This window comes from Taudactylus pleione, unplaced genomic scaffold, assembly GCF_031769625.1.
Source record: "Taudactylus pleione unplaced genomic scaffold, aTauple2 ptg000114l, whole genome shotgun sequence".
Taxonomy (NCBI): Eukaryota; Metazoa; Chordata; class Amphibia; order Anura; family Myobatrachidae; genus Taudactylus; species Taudactylus pleione.
The window spans coordinates 27,485,405-27,510,702 of NW_028284516.1; the positions used below are offsets into that span (position 1 = coordinate 27,485,405).

The 25,298-nt window shown below is 46.4% G+C and overlaps 1 protein-coding gene across 2 annotated transcripts in view; it reads right to left on the minus strand.

The window, feature by feature from the left end:
- Nucleotides 1–25,298, minus strand: part of CUNH8orf34 (chromosome unknown C8orf34 homolog) — a 351,910-nt gene that overhangs the window by 59,070 nt on the left and 267,542 nt on the right. For both annotated transcript variants that reach the window (XM_088471481.1, XM_088471480.1), the window contains exon 11: nt 17,612–17,732. In XM_088471481.1, the coding sequence (XP_088327607.1) occupies nt 17,612–17,732 (121 nt within the window). The remainder of the gene's footprint in view (nt 1–17,611; nt 17,733–25,298) is intronic.

Below are 25,298 nucleotides of genomic sequence, written 5' to 3' on the forward strand. Positions count from 1 at the left end.
TACAGGACGCAGAGGTGGAAGGTGCATATTGAATGGGTGGAAGGAATGGGGGGTGTATCTGTGTTTAACCTCGTAGTCTTATTCCTAGACCTCAGAGAATCCCCACCTCCTAGTCCTGCACCACACCCCTCCCCCACCGTTTGATCTTAATTAATCTGGTGAGAGCTGCAGTTCCATATTATGTGAAATATATTTTTTATTATTATTGTTCTGCAAATCTATGTATATAATTCTTATTGAATACTTTTGTAAATATATTTTACAGAAAGCTAAGAGCATATAAGTATATATTATATACATACATAATGAGAACAACCCAGGCTGGCTGACTGAGCCTATTCCCAGCTGTCACTGTCTTTCACAGACAGTGACTCACTCACTAGGAGTGGCAATAGGCGGGACAGGCTGCTGCCTACTACTCTTGGATTCCTGATACCCCACCACCCGCCTCGGTCTCTAACACACTGGACCTCACCTGGCAGGACAGGTTCTGTCATCCAGTGTCCACACACACACAGCGCCGTGCTGCTCCCTGCCAGCCTGACCACAACCCACCCAACAGCAGCAGGCAGCTCCTGAGTGTGTGACCTCACCAGAGGAACTATGGGAGACTTGGGCGGGGAGACGTAATGACGTCTCTCCCGTAACACAATAGATGCAGGGCTGTAGGCTGCCGGGTCTTAGGAGGCGAAGTCACACTGTATCACAAGTAGGGCAGGGGGAGGCTGCGCCTGCACTGCTGTCCGACTCCGTTCTCTGTAAACAGTGCTGGGCGACCGCACATCACACTTTAAACAGCGGTTGCCCAGTGCCAGCATAGATTAAATGAGGTGGGTGGCCGGCGTTCTGCCCTCAGCAGTGTTGCGCTCTGTGTGGTGGCACCGACCGCACCACCCTAGCTACGGCCCTTCATTTTGGACCCCTGATTATGAATGACCCGGTAACTAAAGTATGCGGAAACTGATTACCTGGCCATTTATCGATGATGAGCAGGCACCTTAGTGAGAGAGCGGGGTAGGGGAGTGTGGATCTCATGCATTGGACAAGGCGGAAAGAGGTTTTCTATTAAAATGTATCTGGAAATCTAGTTTAACAGCACTGTGATTAAAGGTGAGGTGTAGATAATAATCTGGATTAGAGATGTCACAATTCTAAAAATCAAACAGCATAAAGCAAGAAGAAAAGTAAATGCATGAAACAGAACTGAGTTAAACAAAATATATTAGCACAGTTAAATATCAATTGTTTTCCACATTATATTTGTGTACAGCTCTAGGATCCAGGGGCGATCACACACCACAAAGGGCGAGGCCAGGGTTACTCAGCCAAAAGAGACTATCATCACATTGTTACAGTAAGTACAAAATGCAGGCACACAGAACATGAGTAACATTTAGCATAATCATCTTATATTAATGAAATAGTGAGGTGCCAAAAGAGAAAACAATGATGTAATCCTGACCAATACATAACCTTAGAGAAAAACTTTTCATGTGAAAAATCTGCAGTTCTAGCTTCATCTGCATCTTTCTGAAATAATATGATGGGTTCCATTTCCCCCACTCAAAAACAGCAAGAGGTATTTTCATATCTCCCAGCTGTTCTGAATTAGGCAGGGCATTTCTGATTTGAGAGTACTGTCCTGAATATTGGAACTTAGGGGGTCATTCAGACCCGCTCGCGAGCGCAGGACGCTCGCAAGCGGGTTGATGTTGCCCCACTGCGCATGCGCACGACGGAGGGAGCTCCGTCGTGCGCTTGCGCGAGACCCGGATAGCGACGGGCTCTCCGTCGCTCCGGGTCTCGCACCAAAGTGGGCGTGCTGTTGATGTTGATTGACAGCACGCCCCCTTTGGTGGGCGTGCCAGGGGGCGTGGCTGCCAGACGGAGGCGTTCCCATGGGAATGCCTACCGTCTGAAGCCGGCCCCACTGACATCACTAGTGATGTCAGTGGGAGTGATTTTGGCTCTGATAGAGCCAAAATCACTCCAGGGCTTGCGGCAGCGAGACCCTACCGCAGGGTCTCCGTCGCAAGCCCGATGGTCGCGATGGTCTTGACCATCGCGACCATCATCATGGACGCTCACATAAGCTGTGGGTGGTCACCCACAGCTATGCGAGCGTCCAGGAGGACGCTCTATTTTCAGGGAGGAGGGCCCTGATTCAGAGCGAGCGCTCTGGTCAGAGCGTTCAGCTCTGAATCAGGCCCTTAGTCCAGATTCAGGTGCACTTGTGAGGTATTTCACAAAATTGGATGCCCTTTTAAATCCATGCAAGGGATGTTTTTTTGCGGAGGGCAGGGGGGTAAACTAGCACTTTGGTTTTTGGTAACTCATTAGGAGGTGTATATAAGGTATGTTTTATGTATGTTATTTGTATTCTGATGACAGTTGACATAAACTGAAACGTTGACATATTCAGCCTGGACTTGGAACCTTTTTTATGCCTTGAGTGCCGCACCTCCCCCGCTGAATATATATATATATATATATATATATATACACACAATATCAATGATGTGGCACTCACGGCGTATCACAGAAGAATAAACGGCACACACACAGGATGTGTCTTAACCCCTGAAGACTCCAAGGAGACGAAACGCGTAAAAAGGGTAACTGTGTTTTTGATCCTAGTTCGGTGACTACATCACTACGAATACATGCTTTAAACCTAAGGGTGAATCGTCCATGTTCAAATGTGGAACCCTCTAAACCAGTGGTCAGGGAACAGGGTAAATTACCCCACATGGGGAAAAATGAAATTCCTGGGGGTAATGGACGGACAGCCGGGCATGCATATGAATCATTCTATAATATAGAATGATTCATATGCATGCCCGGCTGTGCCGCAGGGAGGCTCTAAGACGGACACCCACTGAGATGTTATTACCAGCGAGTGCCCTGCTCCTTCCCTGCAGCGCCGCGTTAGCCTGAGGCTGGAGTTCTCTTCTGAACTCCAGCTTCCGGCTCTCTCCATGCGCACTATGGGAGAGATGTCATGACGTCTCTCCCATAGTTCCGAGGAGCAGCCGGGCGGACAGGACGGTGGCGGATGCAGGAGCGGGATTAAGGCAAGTGTTTTTTTTTGTACAAGTGGCACTACAGGGGCATTATATGGGGGCACTACTACAGGGGCATTATACGGGGGCACTATATGGGGGCACTGCTACAGAGGCATTATATGGGGGCACTACTACAGGGGCATAACTATTGGGGCACTAGTACAGGGGTATAACTATGGGGGCACTAGTACAGGGGCATAACTATGGGGGCACTAGTACAGGGGCATTATATGGGGGCACTACTACAGGGGCACTACTATATGATTTCCTTCCTTTCAAATCAAGGGGGTAACATATTTTGGGGTAAAAGGTAAAAAAGTTCCCTGACCCCTACTGTAAACCTAATCAGCACCGTTTAAAATTGTATTGGTACTGTACAAAATGTTTTTTATTGTAATAAATTGTATTGTGCTTTTTATAAGGGTGTCAACAACTTTTTGTTCACAAAAACTACTGAGTTTTTATATGTGAATGTTTGATACTTCAATAGTAGTATTTTGAAGTGTTTACCCAGAACAGCCTTTGCTTATTTCTCCAGTAAAAACTGTAAAGTTACTTAAGTACTCTCTCACAGACCTCTCTCTCTCTCTCTCTCTCTCTCTCTCTCTATCTATATATATATCTATATATATATATATATCTATATATATATATATATCTATATATATATCTATATATATATATATATATATATATATATATATGTAATGAATTGGTTTGGACTGGAGCCTTATGTATCGTAAGTCCCCCTATATATTTACGCTTTATTGACCCTCTGGCCTTTTATCTCATCGATCACTCCCTTTTCTTTATCTTACTTGGCTGATAAGTGAGATATCGATCAGGCAGGATATTTCCAGCGTGCTCACGTAGTGCAGGAGAAACTTTTTTTAATTTTCTTTTTATGGGGTGGGGGGGGTGTAGGGGAATTTATCTACAAATACTTGAAATGTATGCTGCTTGCATGTTACATATAACTCAGATGAGGTTTAAGCATATCAGAGAACAGAAGCTAATGATCACATTAGTGGAATCACAATGTAAAGCTAATATTTCATAATACCATTATGTAGTGTCCACATTCTCTTCCGCTGATCCCTCTCTCCCCTCCCTCACCTCGGATTTCATTTTTACTTCAATGTTTTTCTCTCCCCTTCTCTTATATCTTCTTCTCTTCCTCTTATTTTTTATTCTTTTCTTCATTCCACATATATGCAGCTTCTCTTCCTTATCGTGGATGAGACGCTATGACATCATGAACTCTTGTCACGTGCACTACACTGTGACCACTTCAGCCTAATGAGATGAAACTTATTGACATATTGGGTTTGTAACATAACTATTATTGTATAGAGTTCTCATAGCTGATGATTTGCGGGCACTAGTCTAATTCTAAGACTTACAAATTGTGGCAGTCAGCCAGTTCGGAGTGTGCTGCCACAATGACAGCCACTGCAATTACATACAGAGCCTCATGCTGCGGTGACAGGTTCCCCACCAAGGCTGCTCTGAGGAGTAAATGGAGGGTGGTCACTATACTGAATTAACATCAATCATCCCAATCACTGCTGACAAGCTGTCTCACACTGACATCACAGACCACTTTGGCAGTAATATATGTATAGAAAGTGGGTGGGGTAATTTAATTAATAATATTTGGAGCTGCCAACCTGTACTAAGCAAAGTAAAGAGGACTAAGTGTAGAATTACCACCCATAATGAATTCCCAATCACTGCATATATTTAGCATACTGTATAATTGTGAGAATACCCTCAGGACTACAACTTCATTACTGAGCCCTGTTCTTCAGAGTATTACTTAAATAAAATGCAGAAAGGAAAATGTGAGTTAGACAACAATTATCTGACTGGTTGCTATTGGTCACTGATGTACTTTTCTTCCAATGATTATTATTAAAAATGACCTTTGTTTATATACAGCCAATATATTATTACAGAGAATATATTATTTAATGAGTCACCTCAGTATCTGTCACAATGGAATTTATAGTCTAAATTAAGTACCACACAAACCCACGCTCACATAAGATCATAATACAAGACTGTGCAACCCTTACACTCTAAGTTATAAATAGAAATGTAAAATCCATGATACTCTCCTCTGAAATTAGGTGGTTTGCAGCCTTCTTGAAATGTAAAAGGAATCCAGAATCCCTTCAGTAGGGATGGCAGAGACATGCGTATATCATAGGCACAGGTTTACCGGTAGAATTACCAGAAGAGTCTTTCTGGAGTAGACAGTGTTTCATAAAAGCGATTTGCATTTCTGATGATATAAATAAATGACCCTTTAGGATAGGAAACCTCTATGGGGGGGATTCAATTAGCCCCTATAAAGTATCAGAGGTGACAAAGGAAGCTATTCAATTAGGCTCCCTTTTTCACCCCATAGCTGTGTTAACACCCGTTAAATGACAGTTTTAACACTGGTTATTTGGGCATTAACACACAGAATCCATGTAAAGTACATGGATCCGTGCGTTAACTAGCTGTTATCACCCGATAGCTGCAAGGTTATAGCAGATTTATTTTGAGTATCAGGAGACCCGAAAGAAATCCCCGATAAGCAGGGCTAATTGTATAGGGGCCAGCATTCAATTAGCACCCATTAACTTATTGGGGCTAATTGAATTCCCCACTAAATTATGTTTTAGGGGTACAAGTAGATGAGCTGGAATGGTTTTAGCAGAGGTTTGCATACAATTTGTGTATGTGCTGTGTGGTACTGCAAGATCCGTATTCACAGACGGACCTTGTAGCACCACACAGCACTACAACGTAGACTATGTGATATTCTACAAGGACTACTCCAGATCATCTACTTATATTCCAAAAACAAGAAGTTTCCTATATGATGAAGAGAGCTGCGACCCGTGAAATGCAATAATTAGCCGGTACCAGTAATCAGCTGTGTGGTCTAAGCAGATAAGTGTAATGAAGGGAGGGGGGGGGGGGAAGGGGTCCACGGGGGGCGGGGCTTAGCGCCGGGGCTTAGCGTCGTGGGGGGTAGTAGCGGTGGTCGGTCGGCGCATGCGCGGGCTCTTAGTCGCGGTGTTTTTTTCCGAAAATATCGCGACTAGAGTGCGGATGGGATCCGCAGGGACAGAGCTTTATCACAAGCTCTGTCCCTGCAAGGGATTTATAGTAAATCCCTGTGATATTGCCTGAATTCGCAATGCGAATTCACTCGGTAATATCACACTACAATCCGCATTCAATATGTGGATTGTAGTAAATAGAGCCCTTAGGCATGCGCCGACCGACCACCGCTACTACCCCCCCACCGACGCTAAGCCCCGCCCCCCGCGATCGCGGACCCCTTCCCCCCCCCCTCCCTTCATTACACTTACCTGCATCCTCCTGGCCTCCGGTGATCTTCTCCAGGCTTCGCGATCAGGTGATCTCCCATACTGCACTGGGGCCCGATCACCTGATGACCGGGCCCCAGTGTACTATGGAAGACCAGCTGACCGGAGAGGAGCCATCACCGGAGGCCCGATCACTGGTCCCTGGATTCAGTTAAGTAAAAAAAAAAAATTTCTTTTTTTTACAGTAATCAGCTTGCGGTCTGCTTAGACCACACAGCTAATTACTGGTACCGGCTCCCGCCTCTGCTCTCCCCGTTAGAGCAGAGTGGGAGCCCGGTAACCGGGGGAGACCCTGGATAACGCCACCTCCAGGTGGCGTTATTATCACAGGGCTTCCCCCAGTATTTTTTTACAATTTATTTTTAGTAACTGTGGTCGGATCACATTTCCCATTACAGTTATGGGAAATGCGATCTGCTTTACTAAAAATAAGTGATACTGTGGGTTGGAGTAGAATTTTACTAATTCTACTCCAATTGCCCTATAGTAACTACAGGTGATACTAAAATAATGTGAAAAGGGTGTGAAAACACCCTTTTTCACTTTATTTTAGTAAAAATAATGTTAATAAATAGAGCCCTTAGTGTTAAATCAAACAATTATTAATACCTTAAAAAAAATATATATATTAGAAATGGTCTTTAAAGGTGCCCATCCACTACTAGGCATGAAAACGACTGCACGATAACGACATTGTAATTGTGCAGTCGTTTGTCAGTCTGTGATGAGCCTGCAATGAATGAGAAGTTGTTCAGTGCAGGCTCATCAATCATCTGCAAACATGCTGAATCTGATGATATCATCAGATTGTCCAGCATGTTTGCACAATGATAGATGTCTAAACTACCAGCGGGCACGAGCATCGCTGGTCGTTTAAGACATTTTTACAAACGATTTGCAAATGATTTATGAACAATTGAACGATAACTATATCGTTATCGTTTAATCGCTCACATAGTCTAGTTCATGGGCACCTTCAGAAAATGTGCGTTTTAGCCCCAGAAACACAACATTGATTTTCATTGATTTTAAATAAACCAAAATTGATTAAAATTGACCTATAGAAAATATACCACTATCTCTCTAACTTTGTGGTTTCAAAATAACTTTTATAAAATGTATCTTTGCTTCTGCTTCGGATGTTTTACTTGGGGCTCTATTTATTAACATTATTTTTACTAAAATAAAGTGAAAAAGGGTGTTTTCACACCCTTTTCACATTATTTTAGTTTCACCTGTAGTTATTACAGGGCAATTGGAGTAGAATTAGTAAAATTCTACTCCAACCCCTAGTATCACTTATTTTTAGTAAAGCAGATCGCATTTCCCATAATTGTAATGGGAAATGTGATCCGACCAGAGTTACTAAAAATAAATTGTAAAAAAATACCGGGGGAAGCCCTTTGATAATAACGCCACCTGGAGGTGGCGTTATCCAGGGTCTCCCAAGGTTACCGGGCTCCCACTCTGCTCTAACGGGGAGAGCAGAGGCGGGAGCCGGTACCAGTAATCAGCTATGTGGTCTAGACCGCAAGCTGATTCCTGTAAAAAAAAAAAAAAATTGAAACCTTTTTTTTTTACTTACCTGAATCCAGGGACCGGTGATCGGGCCTCCGGTGATGGCTCCTCTCCGGTCAGCTGGTCTCCCATAGTGCACTGCAGCCCATTGAAGGGAGGGGGGGTCGCGGGGGTCCGCAAACGCGGGGGGTGGGGCTTAGCGTCGGGGGGGTAGCAGCGACGGTGGGTCAGTGCATGCGTGGGCTGTTAGTCGAGGTATTTTTTCCGAAAATACCGCGACTAGAGTGCGGATGGGATCCGCAGGGACAGAGCTTTATCACAAGCTCTGTCCCTGCAAGGGATTTATAGTAAATCCCTGTGATATTGCCTGAATTCGCAATGAGAATTCACTCGGTAATATCACACTACAATCCGCATTCAATATGCGGATTGTAGTAAATAGAGCCCTTAGGCATGCGCCGACCGACCACCGCTACTACCCCCCACCGACGCTAAGCCCCGCCCCCCGGCACTAAGCCCCGCCCCCACGATCGCGGACACCCTTTTTCACTTTATTTTAGTGAAAATAATGTTAATAAATAGAGCCCTTAGGGCTCTATTTACTACAATCCGCATATTGAATGCGGATTGTAGTGTGATATTACCGAGTGAATTCGCATTGCGAATTCAGGCAATATCACAGGGATTTACTATAAATCCCTTGCAGGGACAGAGCTTGCGATAAAGCTCTGTCCCTGCGGATCCCATCCGCACTCTAGTCGCGGTATTTTCTGAAAAAATACTGCGACTAAGAGCCCGCGCATGCGCCGACCGACCACCGCTACTAACCCCCCACCGACGCTAACCCCCGCCCCCGGTGCTAAGCCCCGCCCCCGCGATTGCGCCCCCCCCCGTGACCCCCCCCTCACTTCATTACACTTACCTGCATCCTCCAGGCCTCCAGTGATCTTCTCCGGGCTTCCCGATCAGGTGATCTCCCATACTGCACTGGGGCCCGATCACCTGATGACCGGGCCCCAGTGTACTATGGGAGACCAGCTGACCGGAGAGGAGCCATCACCGGAGGCCCGATCACCGGTCCCTGGATTCAGGTAAGTAAAAAAAAAAAGTTTAAATTTTTTTTTCTTTTTTTTACAGCAATCAGCTTGCGGTCTGCTTAGACCACATAGCTGATTACTGGTACCGGCTCCCGCCTCTGCTCTCCCCGTTAGAGCAGAGTGGGAGCCCGGTAACCGGGGGAGACCCTGGATAACGCTACCTCCAGGTGGCGTTATTATCACAGGGCTTCCCCCGGTATTTTTGTACAATTTATTTTTAGTAACTGTGGTCGGATCACATTTCCCATTACAATTATGGGAAATGCGATCTGCTTTACTAAAAATAAGTGATACTGGGGGTTGGAGTAGAATTTTACTAATTCTACTCCAATTGCCCTGTAATAACTACAGGTGAAACTAAAATAATGTGAAAAGGGTGTGAAAACACAGTTTTTCACTTTATTTTAGTAAAAATAATGTTAATAAATAGAGCCCTTAGGCCCTCATTCAGACCCACTCGCAAGCGGGCGCACGTACGTTAGGCGTACGTACAAAAATATTTAAATTCAATGGCTCGCTCGTATTTTCGTTCGCATCTAAAATTCCTCCCTAAACTCTGACGACCCCTCCTCTAACTAACGAGCGTACGAAATAGCGAGCGTACATCCCCGAAATGGCTTGAAAGGAACGCACGCACAAGTATAAACAGGAAGTGGCCTTGTCTGATGTCGATTACCTGCTCCTTTATTCTGCCTACCTCCATCAATCGTATCATGCCAATCAATGTATCAATTAGCTTAATTGTTTGTTTTTTTCAACACAATGCAAGAAACTTTACTCTTGTCCGTGTTTGTGTTTACCCGCAGAATACGTACGGATGAAACATTCGCTTTTATTGTTCAAAAAACATGTGAACCACAATTAAACAATTGTACTATTGCTGTGGATCCCCGCATATTTCCCTGGGTTCATTTCTTTATTTAAATTTGCTTACGCATGTCACTGCATCAAGCCTATCATAACTCTCCAGAGATTTCTGGCCCTGTCGAACACATGACTCATACACTAACCAATAAAATTGCTCCTGTTAATTTCCAAAATACATTAGCCAATCAGAAAATTTTTACACACTTTATCAAAAATGATTTTTAAGAAAAACACCATTGCCATCATGAGAGCCTCCGCATTCACCAGGCGCGAGCTGCTGGTGCTTACGGAGGTCATGGATCGCCGGATCACCAGCCAACCTCAACCCATCACCAACCGGCAGAAGCGCTCCGCGTATGCGGAGGCACGGTCCCGCCTGCGGTCCTTCGGCTCACGCCGCAACATCGGGCAGCTGGAGCGCAGGTGGTCCGACCTGCAACGGCGAACGCCCCGCTTGCTGGCATGCTTTCGCATGCAGATCCTGGAAAGTAAGTGTTATGTATTGTGGTTTTAATGTTTGTGTTTGTGGGGCAAACTGCGTGTGCATGTTTTCCTGTCTGTCCTATTTATTATTTGTACTCATATCTGCGTGTGCATGTTTTCCTGTCTGTCCTATTTATTATTTGTACTCATATCTGCGTGTGCATGTTTTCCTGTCTGTCCTATTTATTATTTGTACTCATATCTGCGTGTGCATGTTTTCCTGTCTGTCCTATTTATTATTTGTACTCATATCTGCGTGTGCATGTTTTCCTGTCTGTCCTATTTATTATTTGTACTCATATCTGCGTGTGCATGTTTTCCTGTCTGTCCTATTTATTATTTGTACTCATATCTGCGTGTGCATGTTTTCCCTCTATTTCTGATTTATTCATTCTACTGCTATTTGGCTTATTTGTTGTTTTTTTTATTGTTTTTAGTTTTGTTGCCCGGATTTGTCCATAAACTAACCGCAATTTCTTTGTCATATTTTAGGGGGACAGCCAAGACTCCGCCGTCACCGTCCGTCCAGACGGCGTTCCCGGCCACTATCCCCAACCCCCAGCCAACACTCCACCCCAAATCTTTCCCCTATTCCCCACTCCTCCCCATCCTTCCCAGACCCTCTCCCGGAAATGTCGGGCCTCCTTCCCCTCCGTCCCACTTCCCCCTCTCCTCCACCCACCCCTCTTCCAATTACCCCCTCCCCGGAGTCCATCATAACTCCTCCCCATTCTTTGGGGAATGACGGATCCTCCGAGGAGGATCATGGAGGTATTTCCGGAGCTCCCGTTTTGGCTCCCGGTATGTTTTTTTTTTTTTTTAAAGCACAAACTGTTTGTATGTAATCATGTGTCGTGCCCTTCTTCGTATTTTTGTGGCTTGACTTTTGGTGATTTTGAAGGTTTGCCTTTACCTCTTCCTGGTGATTTCAACATACACATATCATACCTGTGGGAATTTTTACCTAGGCCTTGTATTTTTGCCAGCCCCCCCTTTTTTTTTTTTTTTTTCGGTTTAGGAGTGATTTGGTTGTGGTTTTTTTTTTTTAATGTGGATTCCCTATTGTTGTATTAACCCACACACTTTTCTCACCCACAGAGGAACAGAGGCGTCGGCAAGAGGTGGCGGATTGTGTGGGGCAGATGCGGCAACATGTAATCGGCATTCTGGTGGCCCTCGACCGGCTGTCTGGCCTCCTTCGGCAGTAGTTTTTTTATTTTTGTTATCTTTTCAAAATAAATTTATTCAGACAAATATACGTTGTGGCTCATTTTTTAAATCCAAAACCAAGATAGTTTAGCATGACATAAGTAGACTGTTCCTGCAAGGATTTCCCTTTTTTAAAAGTTAGATTGTGTTTTGTCTTTGTATGTCAAACAGACACAAGAAACACATAACAGTAACAATGTCATTTCCCTTTTTGGGTGTAGTGTCAATTACATATTTCTACATTTTACAGGTTCCTAGTTGGTGCGCAAGCTGCTTAGGCCAATCTTACAAATCCCAAGGTTGGGCCAGGCTTCCTTTTGGTGTGGGTTGGGAAGCTGAAAACATATTTCAGTTTAGCTCAACTGGCGTCAGTACTGGTTTACCCCTTAGTCAAATGTAACTTGTGTTAACCTGGTTACACTTGCTGTTAACGTCCCAAAAAAGGAAGACCATTTCACTCTCCAAACATTTATTCACAACATAACAGAGAAAACAAAGTGGTCACTCCCAAAAAAAGAACACAGTGATAAATTCAAATACAACACATACCAAGAAATAATTAAATAAAAACAAAAAATCAAGAACTGGTTGACGAAGGACCATGCCAACATGATTCCACAAACATGGCGTTGCGATATGGGTTCCAGAATATATGCCCAAAAGGACCAGATCCAGGTTTGGTAAGGGTAGCAGGAAGTAGTGAGCGTTGGAGTGCCAAAGATTATGTGAACAAACAGAAGATGGTGAGAAAAAAAAAAAAAAATTAGATGTTCGCAAACAAACACAAACACATTAGGTATAAACACTGTAGTTTTGTTCAAACTTACCTAAAAAATCTGGCCACCACATCATCGCGTATGGCCCCCCCACATACTGACCTTCGACCAACCTCGGGGGGGCCATCCTCAGGTAAGGCATCCTCTGGCTGCATTGGGACACCACTCCTTATGGCAATGTTGTGAAATATCCCACACAGGACCACAATTTTAGACACCATATCCGGCACATACATGAGCTCGCCACCAGAGCGGTGGAGGCATCTGAATCGGCCTTTTAAAAGGCCGATACAGCGCTCCACCACTTGCCTGGTGGCTGTAAGTGCGGAATTATACGCACTTTGTGGCCCTGGTGTGGGAGCCAAATAAGGAGTGAGCAGCCAGGACATGCAAGGGTATCCACTGTCTCCTGTGAAAAAAAATAGACCACATCAGGAACACTGTGTATCAAGCTTAACATTGTTATGTACTAAAGGTCTCCACTTACCCAGAAGCCACGCATCACCAGCTTGTAGGTTGGTTAATTTCTGCCATATCCCTGATTGCCGGATGACGAAGGAGTCATGAGCACTTCCTGGTAATTTAGCATTCAGGGACAGGATCTGGAGGGAGGCATCACATACCACCATTACATTCAGGGAGTGATAGTGTTTACGGTTTCTAAATATTGCCTCCAGCCGTGCTGGAGGCTGAAGTGGTATGTGAGTACCATCCACAACCCCTATGATGTGTGGGAAGCCAGCTATTTGGTAAAAATTGGCCTTGGCCACACTAAGGGCACCCATATCCAAAGGCATTTTAATAAAATGATGGAGGTGCTTGAAAAGTGCCTCCATCACTGCCCTCAGGATCCGGGAAAAGGATCATAAAATAGGCGAAACACACATTTGGCCATCGATGAAAACGACATTGCACACCGTACGTCAAATAGGGTTCAAATGGACCCCAAAAATGGAAAAGGGAAAAGCAAAACTGGTTTACATGATGAATAAGCCTCGAAAAATGCGTTAATTAGTTCGCAAATGCAAGTCACTACACCAACAGTCAAAAATGCGTTAATTAGTTCGCAAATGCAAGTCACTACACCAACAGTCAAAAATGCGTTAATTAGTTCGCAAATGCAAGTCACTACACCAACAGTCAAAAATGCGTTAATTAGTTCGCAAATGCAAGTCACTACACCAACAGTCAAAAATGCGTTAATTAGTTCGCAAATGCAAGAAAAAAAATGGACTTACCCAACTCGAATATATAAGATTTCCAACAAAAAGGTCTTTGGGTCCGAAAGCCAAAACAAACTAAAAAAGAAGAAATTAGTGTAAAAAAAAAAAAAGCTAACCAAAAACCAGAAGTAGACACCAATTGGCCACAAATTAGACTGCACAAAACTTACCAAATCAGGAAAGGATGGGGAAAAAAAGCAAAAAAATGCGAACGTAAAACCAAAACAACTGTAGCAAAACCAAAAAAAAACCAACTCTGCCAAATCCTCCAACCGCAAACAACCAAATCCAACCAACTTAACCGCCAACAATCCAACAACCCAACCTCGACTCCACACACACCAAGCCATAAATAGTGTTTATTTTCCCGCACAAATTAAGGATGAATCATAGGGACGCACAATCAATGATGCGGCCGCAAACTAAGGACGCATGTATAAATACGTCACGAAATCACATTGAATTTCTGGTTGATTTCATTCTGGAAGCAGAGACATGGCTTCAGACCAGGGAAACAATGGCCAAAAATCCGGCGGTAAGGCCTTCATGCATTTTGTCTCAATGATTCTTTTTAAACATAATATTGTGCAAGTTGTGAAGTGGCTAAATCTGCATATTTACCCAAATAGGTGAGGAGGATGACATGGAAGAGACTGCTGGCCCCAGTCAACCCGCCAAAGCTGCCAAAAAAAAAAGGCAGCCACATTTCACAAGCAAGGAGATGGAGGTTTTGATCCAGAAGTGCGTTGACATCCTGCCCCAGGCAGCCAGGAATATGAGCCAAAGCCAGAAGTGGAGAATGTGGGAGGAGGTCGCCGTTGCTGTCAATAGGGTGGGTGATTATGTCCGTCTAGCCCGGGATGTCAAACGGCGGTAAGTAAACACTTTCCCATCCTATAAACAAACCCCATTGTAAAAAAAAGGATAATGGTTCCAATTTCATTCCACAGATGGGCAGACTTCAAATATCGTCTCAAGCAAAAACTTGCCGACAGGGCTAGGCATGCAAGGGGGACAGGTGGGGGTCCCACCCCTGTGTCATTGGAGTTGACAGACTTAGAAGAGCTGGCACAGGGGTGTGTGCAGGCTGTGGAGGTGTTTGGCGTGTCCAACATGGATACGGACATGCCAGACTTTGCGGCTCCTCATGTTGGCCAAGGTAAGTCTTGTGATGTCACCAACTCTGAAATGCTATTGTGCCAATATGTAGATTCTAATGTGAGTCTTTTCGCATTTTTCCTAACAGAGACAGAGGCGGATGAGTCTGCTCCAGAGGGGAGCCTTGGCCGCAGAATTTCTGCTGGCTCTGCAGGGGAGGAACCAGTACATCCGGCTGAGGACCCTGCAGAAGCCAGTCCAGGGCGTGCCCCCTCGCAGGCAGTGGGCCTCCTCACAGAACTCAATTTTAAATCGGATTTCCATACGGAGATTCTGCAGAGGATGGACGCCAGTCTGATACGGGTGGCTGAGGCCCTGGAGCAAAATGCTGCGGCCAACGTGATCATTGCTCAGGCCCTGGCGGAAAATACCAGGGCCAACATCCGCATCGCCGATGCCCTGGAGCAGCTCGTTCGCCAGCACATGGTGGAGCCGACCTCCCTTCCTGCCGGAACATCCGGATCCTCCACCTCTGGCACAACATCAGCCAATCCTCCAAATGTGCCTAGCCCTGTGCCTAGTCCAGAGGCCACAACATCTGCCTCTGGACAGGCCAGCCCGATGGCATCCCGGACCCGGTCTGGCGCCCACCCTCACCCAGCCAAACGGGCGAGAAAACGGTGACAGCAATGGCGACTTTTCCCACACTCCTTCTGTGCTTGGCTCATATTCCTTTCTGGTCAAAACTTCCCTCTCCTTTCTTGTGAAATTTTTTTACATTTGGTATTTACGTTTATGTTACCAGTTATGGCTTTTTTTTTTTTTTTTAACAAATATCTTTGCCACAAAAAAAAGGCAACAAAATATTAGGCCAATTTGTTTGTGTTTAAACAATAAATTTAAAACAAAAAACTGACATTGTATTGTGACATTATTGTACAAATGGGTTACATTTAATCCTGGCCCTAAAGGCAAAAACTGACCCTCTTAAAAAAAAAAAAAAGGCCTCTTTAAGGAACGTTTAAAAAATCACATAGCGATGCAAATTCCACAGTAAACCAAAAAAAAGGGGAGCTAATTAAAACATGATGACATTATTGTTACAATAGGCCATAACCAACAAATTGTGGCCAAAATAAAACACCAAAAATGTACGCTAATTGATTGTGTAATCATGACATTAGCAGCTCTGATTTCCACCTGCGTACGCTTTTGTGCTATCCCAATAAACTGCTTTCCAAACACATACCAAGCCGGTTTTCAATCCAACACTAATTACTTTACTGACCAGCCGCAATTAATCGCAGCACCATCCTTGAGTCCAGGGACGGAGGAGAAGGCCATCGCCAATGTGGTCGAGTAATCCTGACCCTAAGCTGTGCGAGCATTTTGAAGGGAAAGCGGATGTTCCAGTGACGTATGAGACGGTCCGAACACATTTGACGTTCGCATCTGCTAATGTATGTACGCCCCAAAAACGCCTCGCCACGCCTGCGTTTTTTCATCTCCACCCCCGTCAACACCCAAAAACGCCCTGTTCTGTCAATCACATTTGACATGTCACTTCCTGTACGCTATTTTAGGAACGAGAGAAAAAAAACTCGCAATCTGCCGTACGCACATGCGCAGTGTAACACCGACGCATGCGCGGTTAGTCAACATCGGAACGCAACGAACGTACTGTTGTTAACGTGCGGCTCTGAATGAGGGCCTTAGTCCTCATTCTGAAAAAAAAACTAACATCATTACATTTTGTATAAACACCAAGAAAGTTACTTTAAAAGATAAATGAACTTCAACTTATAAAGCGTTTTTATAAAACATGCTAATAAACTTGGCCTAATTGAAATTTGGAACATTTCCTACATACAGCCGACTCTTCCAGGTGTCCTGCTTTTCCCAGTTTTTGCTAGTGAAAATCTTTTACTTGAAATGATTTTCCTATAATTCCAACCCTATATTCCCCTGAATAAACAGTATCCATGAGCATCCTCACCTATACATAATTTACTGCCCTTCGCATCTAAACAAACTTCATGTTTAATCAAGTGTGATGTTTTGCAAAAAAATAATATCCAGATATAGGATTCTATTTATCAAATGTAAAAGATCCCCAAATCTGTAGAAAACAGCAGATATTCCCTATATCTCATTCCCCGCAATCTGAGAGGGCCTTCACCATGTGTTGCTGGATGTGGTCAGTGCATGTGCCATGAGCAAAGAATATATCAAAGATACCTGTACCGCGACCATTTGTCCTCCCATGCTATCGCTATCAAAGGATGGCGATAGTAGATATGGCACGAAGTATGCTTATGTCATTTACATTTTTATTATTTACACAGGTACCCTGATTCCGAAATGCACGCTAATGCAATCGCAACTGCGATCTCTCACAGTTCGCAAAAGTGAAGATATTCTATTGCCTTCCTAAGCTCAGCCGAGCATAGGGGCGCCCACTGCTGTCTTCTCATAGCCGCTGGATGACGTGCAATAGCGTAAACATCGGGAGCATTGGAGAAGATCGTGCAACCTCTAAGTGAAGTCTGACCTGTCTCAAACACTGCATTCATACATTCCACAGCTTTAATAATACATCTTCTGTAAGGATTCTTAAAACAAATTCAGATTTTTTTTTTTTAATTAACCAAATTACTTAGATAAAGTCTGAAAAGAGGCATATGGATTTAAAACGGACTCTTCACCATCAGCTGAAAGGTTTTAAAGTGCTGTTGCCCATTCTACTGATAACACAGCTTACATAATGTTACAGAGCAGAAAGAAGCCCCCTTGATAAAATGCAGCTGGATATTTTATTGAGCACACACCCCTTAACCCAAGACTGGTGAACATTCCCATCCACCTAACATCGTTTCCAGCACATACCAGCTAGATGCTTTTCCATGCTCTGCAGTTCCTTTGCGGTTAAAGCTTCCTTCAGGAGTTTTTGGTTGGATGAGCCCCCACTTCTGGCAGACAAGGCATTCCAGTCCCAGACTGGTTGACGCTAAAGAAGTTCAAAAAGTGAGAGAATGTATTTTTATGAACAAATTAAATATGAAAATAGGAAAGCAATAATTTTATGTTCCCTGTACACTTGAGCTTGTTGGCGTTGTTTCCTATTAGAACTGTCTGGAGTTATAACCACTTTCAGGAATACGATGTTAATTCTTTAAAGACATCGGTAAAAAAAAAACAAAAAAACACTGTCTGGCTAGCTTTAGTGTAGAGTCATCACGTTAAATCTAACAACATTATCACTATGTACGAGGATTTCCATCAGATTTTTTCTGTTTTCTGGTCTTCAGAAACCTCTCCACAAAAATCTGTAGACGTGCAATGCCAATTAAACCTGTCATCTGTACAGATGTAGATTTTGGAGTTTGGTTCCCTACGGAACAATGTTAAATTCAAACACAACATACATCACATTTTCTTTTTCTTTTATATTTAATAATCTTAAATTACTCATCTTAGTGGTTCTCTGAATAAATTTAAACACATTTGGGGGTACTGCATGTCAAACGCAGTTGTAAATTCAGTGGCATTTGTACTTTCATTTTTCAAGTAACAGTGGATACCCACCCTCTTTTGGATACACACATTAGTTAACAATATAACCCAACTTAATAGATAATACAGTTTATTTTGGTCTTTAGAAGGATCTGTTCAAAAGGAAACAAAAACATATTTACCCCTTAGGTTTGAGGTTTCCAGACATGTTTCACCCTGTGTTACATAAGCTTAGTTAATTTAAGGCTTTGTGTGAGTGCTTTGGTGGTGGAGCCACTGGGAGTGTGGAGGGACCAGCGTTTTATTTAATGTAATTATAGTTTATGTATTTATCTTGAAGCCTCATAATTGCTCTAGCTCCAGAGTTTGCATATGTAGTTGTGTTTCATTACTGCAAGACAGAATAGCAGCAAACCCGACTGTGAATTTGTTTCATAAGACGCAGTTCCTCTAAACCAGGCATGTCAAACTCAAAATACCAACCGGGTATTAAGAGTGTGTGGGTCACAACAAATATTAAAAGGTTTATTATTAATAAAAACCAATGCATTGCCCCCTGTAGTAGTGCCTCTTATGCAATGCCCCCTGAATTTGTGCCCATTATACAATGCCCCTTATGCACTGCCCTAGTAGTGCCCATTATGCAGTGCCCCAGTACTGCCCCTTATATTGTGTCCTCTGTAATGTCCCTTATGCGGTGCCCCCAGTAATGCCCCTAGTAGTGTCCCTTATGCAGAACCCCCAGTATGCCTGTTATGCAGAGCCCCCAGTAATGTCCCTAGTAGTGCCCCTTATGCAGAGCCCCCAATAATGTCCCTAGTAGTGCCTCCAGTAGTGCCCCTTATGCAGAGACCCCAGTAATGTACTTAGTAGTGCCTCTTATGCAGTGCCCCCAGTAATGCACCTTATTTTGTGCCCCTTATGCAGAGCCCCCAGTAATGCCCCTTATGCAGAGCCCCCAGTAATGTACTTAGTAGTGCCCCTTATGCAGAGACCACAGTAATGCCCCTCATGCAGAGCCTCTTATGTTGTGCCCCCTACCAATATAGAACAGGCCCCACTCACCTGTGCAGTACTTACCTTTCTTCACGATGGCCACTGGGCAACGCTCCAGTCCACATCGTCTTCACTCCCACCGTCCCACGTAGACACTGCCGCTGACTGGATCTAATTAGATCCAGAGCGGCAGGCGCAGGCTCCTCTCATCACGGGAGACGCGGGTGACATCATGACGTCACCCTCACGCTGCATCACTGGGAATGCTGGCCTCTGAAGTGATCAGAGGCTTCTGATCGCTTCAGAGACCAGTGTTGCCAGCTTTAAATAAAGTAAACACTGCCCGATCGGAGCTGAGCACTGATCGTGGCAGGCAAGTGGGCCGCACATTATATATATGTGGGCCCACACTGTCGGGCCTCACAAAATGTTTATTCTGGCCGCATGCGGCCCGCATGTTTGACATGCCTGTTCTAAACCAAAGCTGTCCCTTAGACCAGAGATGGGGAACCTCCTGCCCGGGGGCCGTATAAGGCCTCGGAATCATTTGGCCTGGCCCTTTCAGCTTTTTTCTGGTAACCTCATCTGGCTAGTAGGGTGCCCAGAATGGCACACCGCAGCCAGAATCTCTGCAGCAGTGCCACCTGGAGCATCCTTAAGATGCTTCAGACTGTCACAACGCTGCCCTTACACCTCCCCGGAGCATCCCCAGAATGCTCCGGGCATTGCTGTAATTATTGGAAATTGTAGTCCCGCCCCCATGTGATGCAATGCAGAGGGGGTGTGGACTGCACCAGGCCCCCGAATAACGTTATATATGTCAAAATGGTCCTCGGCAGAAAAAAGGTTCCCCACCCCTGCCTTACGGGAATTCCTATTTGACAATTCATGATTTTCTAAACCCTGCACACTTCATTATAGATTATCATACAATGGATTATAACAGTCTATAGCAGAGATGGGGAACCTCCTGCCCGGGGGCCGTATAAGGTCCTCGGAATAATTTGGTTTGGCCCTTTGGGCTTTTTTTCTGCTAGCCTCATCTGGCTAGTAGGGTGCCTAGAATGGCACAATGCAGCCAGAATCTATGCAGCAGTACCACCTGGAGCATCCCCAGACCGCAAAGGGGACATGACCTGCACCGAGCCCCAGAATAATGTTATACTGGTATATGTTAAAATGGCCCTCGGCAGAAAAAAGTTTCCCCACCCCTGCCTTAGACAGTCACAAACTCACATATTTGAGAGAACAGCTCCACCCCATATAAACAACTCGCTCATTGCCTACCTTATCATTCACCAATGATCATTGAGGCATCATTGTACATGTCACTTGGTTGTATTTCAGCCTGCAGTGATCACAGTGCTTGCAGTGGAGTAGGGTCTACCTCAAGCGCTGCGTGCAGCTCCGATGGTTCTCGATGGTTCTGATTAATCATACACTTCCTGGATATGACGTTTGTTAAGAAAGAAAAGTGGGCGCCTTTATACCGGTGTGCGCTCACTCTGCCGTCGCTCTCTAAGACACAGAGGACGTCCTTACAACAGACAGTGCGATTACGGAATTTGCATACCCGGCCCCTTTTGGATGCGAGCAATCGCAGCTTAGCGTCCGGGTCTGAATCGACCCCTGAGGCTTGCTACAGTGGTGAGGGCCTGGCTGTTGAAGGTGATGGGGCCTGGCTGTTGAAGGTGATGTGGGCTGGGGGCTGGCTGAGGAAGGTGATGGGATTGGTTGAGGAAGGTGATGGGGGCTGGTTGCTGGCTGAGGATAGTGATGGGGGCTGGCTGAGGAAGGTGATGGGATTGGCTGAAGAAGGTGATGGGGGCTGGTTGCTGGCTGAGGATAGTGATGGGGGCTGGCTGAGGAAGGTGATGGGGACTGGCTGAGGAAGGTGATGCAAACAGTGTGTCAGGTGCCTGCCACCACCGCTGCATTAAGGAGGAGCTAGGAGAAGATCCAGGCAGTGGCGGAACTCCCGGAGACAATGGAGTCATTTGCCGCCGGGCTCCAGCCCTTAAGGGGGCACCTGGCTCCATTGTCCCCCAGGCCGTTCCGGGCACTGCTATGGAGATGGAGCACCGCTGATTGGCGCTCCGCCTCCAGCAGCATCAATACGGGGGGTGCGGTCAGACCCCCTATTTGCCGGGGGCCCGCTGAGTGTGTTACCAGTTGGCGCCCGTCTCCCTCTTTGACACCGGCGGTAGCCGGAGGACCGGAGCTCACTCCTGAGCTCCGCTTCCGGGTCCCACGATGCTCTATGGGAGTGACGTCATGACGCCACTCCCATAGTTCCGTGGAGCGGGCGCCGGGGACGGAAGGCAGCAGCACTGGAGCGGTGTTTTCAGGTAAGTATTGTTTTTTTTATGTGTGCGCGCTTGCGGGGGGGGCTCACTACAGGGGGCATTATTGGTGGCTCACTACAGGGGGCATTATTGGGGGCTTACTACAGGGGGCATTACTGGGAGCAATAATTTGGTTTGGCCCTTTGGGCTTTTTTTCTGCTAGCCTCATCTGGCTAGTAGGGTGCCTAGAATGGCACAATGCAGCCAGAATCTATGCAGCAGTACCACCTGGAGCATCCCCAGACCGCAAAGGGGACATGACCTGCACCGAGCCCCAGAATAATGTTATACTGGTATATGTTAAAATGGCCCTCGGCAGAAAAAAGTTTCCCCACCCCTGCCTTAGACAGTCACAAACTCACATATTTGAGAGAACAGCTCCACCCCATATAAACAACTCGCTCATTGCCTACCTTATCATTCACCAATGCAATCAACTTGTGAACAGTAGTAGCTGGAGGAGCCATCCAAGTACAGTACGTGCCAATAAGACCTTTGACAACATAAGTACCCTGGAGACATACAGCAAGGCATTGGCAGACCAGTCCAATGTTTGGGGCTCATTCTGCGTCCTACGCTGCTGCACCTGCTTTAACATCTTTTGTCATATTTGCCACTAGGGGGTCGATTTACTAAGCAGTATTAGGAGACAGAGTGAAAAGTGATAAGGTGCCAGCCAATCAGTTCCCAACTGTCATTTTTCAATCACAGCCTGTGAGATGGCAGTTAGGAGCTGATTGGCTGGCACCTTATCACTTTTCACTCTGTCTCCTAACACTGCTTAGTAAATAGACCCCAATGTGTCTTAATTCTAGTATCAGCCCTTCCTGTGGCGTATAAGCGTGCCTCTGACTATGTGCTAATGCTAGTATCAGTCCTTGTGGTGTACAAGCGTGCCCCTGACTATGGCTCGGATTCAGAGCTGGACGCTCTGACCAGAGCGCTCGCTCTGAATCAGGGCCCACCTCCATTAATATGGAGCGTCCTCCTGGACGCTCGTATAGCTGTGGGTCACCACCCACAGCATATACGAGCGTGCAGAATGATGGTCGCAATGGTCTTGACCATCGCGACCATCGGAACTGCGAGTAAAAGCCTGCGGTTGGGTTTTTCAACCGCAAGGCCAGGAGTGATTTTGGCTCTATCAGAGCCAAAATCACTCCCACTGACATCACTAGTGATGTCAGTGGGGACGGCTTCAGACGGTAGGCGTTCCCTTGGGAACGCCTCCATCTGGCAGGCACGCCCCCGGCACGCCCACCAAAGGGGGCGTGCTGTCAGTCACCATCGACAGCACGCCCCCTTTGATGAGACACTCCGAGCGAAGGAAAGTCCTTCGCTCGTCGGGTCTCACGCATGCGCATGACGGAGCTCCCCCCGTCGTGCGCATGCGCAGTGGGGACCATCGACCCACTTGCGAGCGGACAGCCGCTCGCAAGTGGGTCTGAATGACCCCCTATGTGCTAACGCTAGTATCAGCCCTTCCTGTGGCATATAAGCGTGCCTCTGACTATGTGCTAATGCTAGTATCAGCCCTTGTGGTGTACAAGCGTGCCTCTGACTATGTGCTAACGCTAGTATCAGCCCTTCCTGTTGTGTATAAGCATGCCTCTGACTATATGTTAATGCTAGTATCAGCCCTTGTGGTGTACAAGCGTGCCTCTGACTATATGTTAATGCTAGTATCAGCCCTTCCTGTCATGTATAAGCGTGCCCCTGACTATGTGCTAATGCTGGTATCAGCCCTTCCTGTGACATACAAGCGTGCCTCTGACTATATGTTAATGCTAGTATCAGCCCTTCCTGTGGCATACAAGCGTGCCTATGACCAGTGGCGCAACTTCATCCCAGGTGCCCGGAGGCAAGATAAATGTTGGTGCCCCCCCAAACTAAAATGTACCACCCCCCAGCACCTATGCCAGCCCCAGCTGCCCCCCTTATGCAGTTCCTTTTATATAATGCCCCCAGTAGTGGTCCGCCTATGTAGTGCTCCCCAGTAATGGTCCCCCTATGCAGTACATCCAGTAGTGAGCCCCCGGTAGTTGCCCCCAGTAGTGAGGCCCCTTGTAGTTGCCCCCAGTAGTGAGCCCCCGGAAGTTGCCCCCAGTAGTGAGGCCCCTTGTAGTTGCCCCCAGTAGTGAGCCCCCTGTAGTTGCCCCCAGTAGTGAGGCCCCTGTAATTGCCCCCAGTAGTGAGCACCCTGTAGTTTCCCCCAGTAGTGAGGCCCCTGTAGTTACCCCCAGTAGTGAGGCCCCTGTAGTTACCCCCAGTAGTGAGGCCCCTGTAGTTGCCCCCAGTAGTGAGGCCCTTGTAGTTGCCCCAGTAGTGAGCACCCTGTAGTTGCCCTTGTAGTTGCCCCCAGTAGTGAGTCCCCTGTAGTTACCCCCAGTAGTGAGGCCCCTGTAGTTACCCCCAGTAATGAGCCCCTGTAGTTGCCCCAGTAGCAGGCCCCTGTAGTTGCTCCCAGTAGTGAGCCCCTGTTGTTGCCCCCAGTAGTAGGCCCCTATAGTTGCCCCCAGTAGTAGGCCTCTGTAGTTGCCCCCAGTAGTAGGCCCCTGTAGTTGCCCCCAGTTGTAGGCCCCTGTAGTTGCCCCCAGTAGTAGGCCCCTGTAGTTGCCCCCAGTAGTGAGCCCCTGTAGTTGACCCCAGTAGTGAGCCCCTGTAGTTGCCCCTAGTAGGCCCCTGTAGTGATGGCCCCCACCGCGCGCACACACACACAAAAAAACAAACAAACACTTACCTTATCCTCCAGTGCTGCTGCCATCCATCCCTGGTGTCTGCTCCTCTGCACTATGGGCGTGACGTTATGATGTCACTCCCATAGTACACTGCGGGACCCGGAAGATGGAGGGAGCTCCGTCCTCCGGCTACCGCCAGTAGGATAGGAGCCGGGCGCCCGCTGGTAACACACTCAGCGGGCGCCCGGCAAATGGAGGGTGCAGGGGTGCGACCGCACCCCTTGCACCCTCCGTAGTTACGCCAATGGAGGTGGAGCGCCGATCAGCGGCGCTCCTTCTCCATGCAGCTCCCGGGGACAATGGAGCCAGGTGCCCCCTTCAGGGCTGACGCCCGGCGGCAAATGACTCCATTGTCTCCGGGAGTTCCGCCACTGCCTCTGACTATATGTTAATTCTATTATCAGCCCTTGTGGTGTACAAGTGTGTCTCTGACTATATGTTAATGCTAGTAACAGCCTTTGTGGTGCACAAGCGTGCCTTTGACTATATGTTAATGCAAGCATCAGCCCTTGTGGTGTACAAGCGTGCCTCTGAATATGCAAAGACTACTTTGAGTGACTGTAATGATGCTGTAATAGCACTTGGTGCATCTTTAGACGCCACCATCAGTCGCACCATCAAAACTTGCACCAGCCCCATGGCAGGTACAGATTTCCCATCTGAGTTTGGCCTCCGATTAAGCATTTGTGTATGGAACCACTTTAGCGATACGCCTGCGACACTTCCATAAGAAGGCCCATAACTGTGCGTCCCCTTAGCCACCTCCCTGTCGCCGCCTAGGAATGCCCAGTACATTTTCAAGATAATTTCACAGGAAGGATATCCAGTGCTAGTAATACACTTTGGGCCTCATTCAGACCCACTCGCAAGCGGCGGTCCGCTCGCAAGTGGGTCGATGGTGTGAACTGCGCATGCGCACGACGGAGGGAGCTCCGTCGTACGCATGCGCCAGACACGACGAGCGAAGGACTTTCCTTCGCT